The sequence below is a fragment of the Charadrius vociferus genome, unplaced genomic scaffold, assembly GCF_000708025.1.
Source record: "Charadrius vociferus isolate BGI_N301 unplaced genomic scaffold, ASM70802v2 scaffold163, whole genome shotgun sequence".
NCBI lineage: Eukaryota > Metazoa > Chordata > Aves > Charadriiformes > Charadriidae > Charadrius > Charadrius vociferus.
The window spans coordinates 7,945,926-7,948,681 of NW_009648332.1; the positions used below are offsets into that span (position 1 = coordinate 7,945,926).

General features: G+C 60.8%; 1 protein-coding gene across 1 annotated transcript in view; it reads left to right on the top strand.

Annotated features, from left to right (window-relative positions):
• Nucleotides 1–1,705, top strand: part of DPH2 (DPH2 homolog (S. cerevisiae)) — a 6,254-nt gene extending 4,549 nt beyond the window's left edge. Inside the window, exons 2-5 of the mRNA XM_009884864.1 lie at nt 75–295; nt 494–1,132; nt 1,290–1,478; nt 1,575–1,705. Of these exons, the coding sequence (XP_009883166.1) occupies nt 75–295; nt 494–1,132; nt 1,290–1,478; nt 1,575–1,705 (1,180 nt within the window). The remainder of the gene's footprint in view (nt 1–74; nt 296–493; nt 1,133–1,289; nt 1,479–1,574) is intronic.
• Nucleotides 1,706–2,756: the final 1,051 nt, after the last annotated feature.

Genomic DNA, 2,756 nt, shown 5'->3' on the forward strand with positions numbered 1-2,756 from the left:
CAGGCGACTGCGATTCCAGTGAGGAGGAAGTTCTCCGCGGTGCAGAGCCCGTCTGATACTGGGTCTTCCCGCAGCTGCTGTGTGGACGAAGTGGCCGCCGAGCACGTGGGTGCCGAGGCAGTGTTGCACTACGGCCCGGCCTGCCTCAGCCCCTGCAGAAAGCTCCCGGTGCTGCACATCTTCGGGCAGCAGCCCCTGGACATCGGACGTTGTGCAGAGGCCTTCCAGGAGCTCTATCCTGACCGGCAGAGCCGTGTGGTCGTGCTGAGTGATGTGGTCTATGCCCATGCGATGGGTGAGTGCTCTGAGGCTGGGAGGGGCTCTCCGGTGCTGCTCTGAGCTCTACAGAGCTGCCAGAGAGAGGGGCAGCAGCAGGCATTCAGTGCCCAGATGCTGTCAGCCTTGATTTATGTCTTCTCCGTTCCCCTAATCTGCTGTCCCACCTTCTGTGGGTCAGGTCTGTGTTCATGTTCTCACTCCTCTGTCCCTTTAGGTGAGCTGGAGCAGCAGTTGTGCCCTGAGTACCCCAATATTGTTTTCTCCAGAGTGGTGTGCGGGGACCCTCCTGGCCCCGCACCGCCTGGGGAGGTGCGGCAGTTTGGTCGCCAGTTCCCAGTGGAGGCACTGGGAGGGCTGCAGGACTGTGCCATGTTCTACGTGGGGGCTGAGGGCCTGGCCCTCACGAACTTCATGCTGACCTGGAACCGCTGCCCCTTCAGCTCCTCTGCCCCTGCCACCAGCTGCGGCCGCCGTGAGACCCTCAACGTCAACCGGGCCCTGATGCGACGCCTCTACCTGGTGGAGCGGGCCCGGGATGCCCAGGTGGTAGGCATCCTGGTGGGCACCCTCGGTGTGGAGGGCTACCTGGCGGTGCTGCAGCACCTCCATGAGCTTCTGCACCGGGCCGGCAAGCGCAGCTACACACTGGCTGTGGGGAAACCAAACCCCGCCAAGTTGGCCAACTTTCTGGAGGTGGACATCTTCGTGCTGGTGGCCTGCGCTCAGAACTCCCTGCTGGACTCCAGCGACTTCTACCGGCCCATTGTGACCCCCTACGAGCTAGAGCTGGCCTGTAACCCAGCCCGGGAGTGGACAGGAAACTACTTCACTGACTTCAGAGACCTGCTTCCAGGTAACAGATGGAAACCAGCTGCCCAACACCCTCCCGGCATGTGTCCTGCCCTGCTCCCCTGCCTGGAGGCTGCAGTTGCCTCGGCTCTGTGCTGACTGCAGGGTAGACATGGGAGGATAGACATGAGCACAAGGCTAACGTTACCATTTTCTGGCAGGTGCCTGTGCGCACGTTGAGCTCCCACCAGCTGTCCCAGCAGCGGAGGTCGTTCCTGATATCTCACTGATCACGGGGGAGATGCGTGCTGCCCACCTCTATGACCCCCCAGCCCCCCCCCAGCTGCCCCCCAGCACCACCCTGGCCTGCAGGGACCAGACGCGGGCCCTTGCGGAGATCAGCCCTGCTGGTTTGTGATTCGGTTTTGTGGTGGGACTGAGCCCTGGTGCAAGGGCAGTGCCGCCTCCCTGCTTCCAGTAACAATTCCCTTTCTCTCTCCTCCCAGCCTCTTTCCTGGAGTCCCGCAGCTGGCGGGGCCTGGAGCAGCAGCTGGGGCAGACGCCTGTCTCCAAGGCTGTGCAGGGCCGACGAGGGATTGCCATTGCCTATGAGGATGAGGGGCGCAAGCAACCCTGATTTGGCAGCAGCATCGGCAGGAGCAGGGAGCATGCGGGGGGCCCAGGCAGTACCTGCCACCAGGTGTCAGACCTGTGAGGGTGTCACAAGGGTCCAGACCTGCCACCAGCTGGTCCCGTGCTGGATGTCGCCTGTGGTGGGAGAGCAGGAATTGCATGTGTGTTTTCGGGGATGCCTGCGGCACCCCGGGTCTCGCAGCCAGGGCAGCAGCAGGGCCAGGAGAGGCACTTGGCCCAGACTCAGCTCTGAGGGCTCCCCAGTTCAGGGCAGCTTTGGCCCTATGTGGAAAGGTCACAGCTTCACACGAGCCGACAGCACCAGGACTCGAGGCTTGTGTGGGCTACCGCTGCTAACTAAAGCTGAACTGAAAAGGACTTGTGAGTGAATTGTCTTCTAGAATAAACTGCGTGCTGAGGAGTGTAGGCAGGGCTGATACCAAACATCCCAGAATGAAAACACAGATCATCTGCCTGCTCTGGTGTCAGCTAAAACCAACCTGAGAGAACAGAAAACCAGAACTGGGACCCCCAGAAATGAAACCACATTCACAGGCTGGGTTGGGGAACTAAGGCAAAGGGCACTAAGTGAGGGCACTAAGTGTCAGGAAGCGCCTCACCTGCTCTGATGAAGAGAAATGGGACACACGCATCCCGTGCTGCAGGGAGGACAGTGTGTTTGGTAGTAATGGGGTCTGGCCCCTCTTGTGTGGGGCAGGATTGTTTCTGCTCCGGGAGCTGCTCCAGGGTGGGCAGGAGACATAGCAAGTGGGGGGTGTGGGGGAAACTGGTTTTCACCATCCCTCTGGCAGCCAGGGGGAATGGGAAGTGTTGAAGCACCCCAACTTTGATTTACTCCCCACCTCTGCTGGGCTCTTCCCCAGAGGCAAGGGGCAGGCAAAGTCCAGGCACTGCAATAATGACAGCTACAACATAGAAATATTCTTAATATAATTAGGTGCAGGGCCTCCCCCCTCCCAACCACACACGTACAAACGAGCAGGGGGCGAGCCCCCCCTGCCCAGCCAGCCACTGCTGCCGGCACAGGGGCAGCC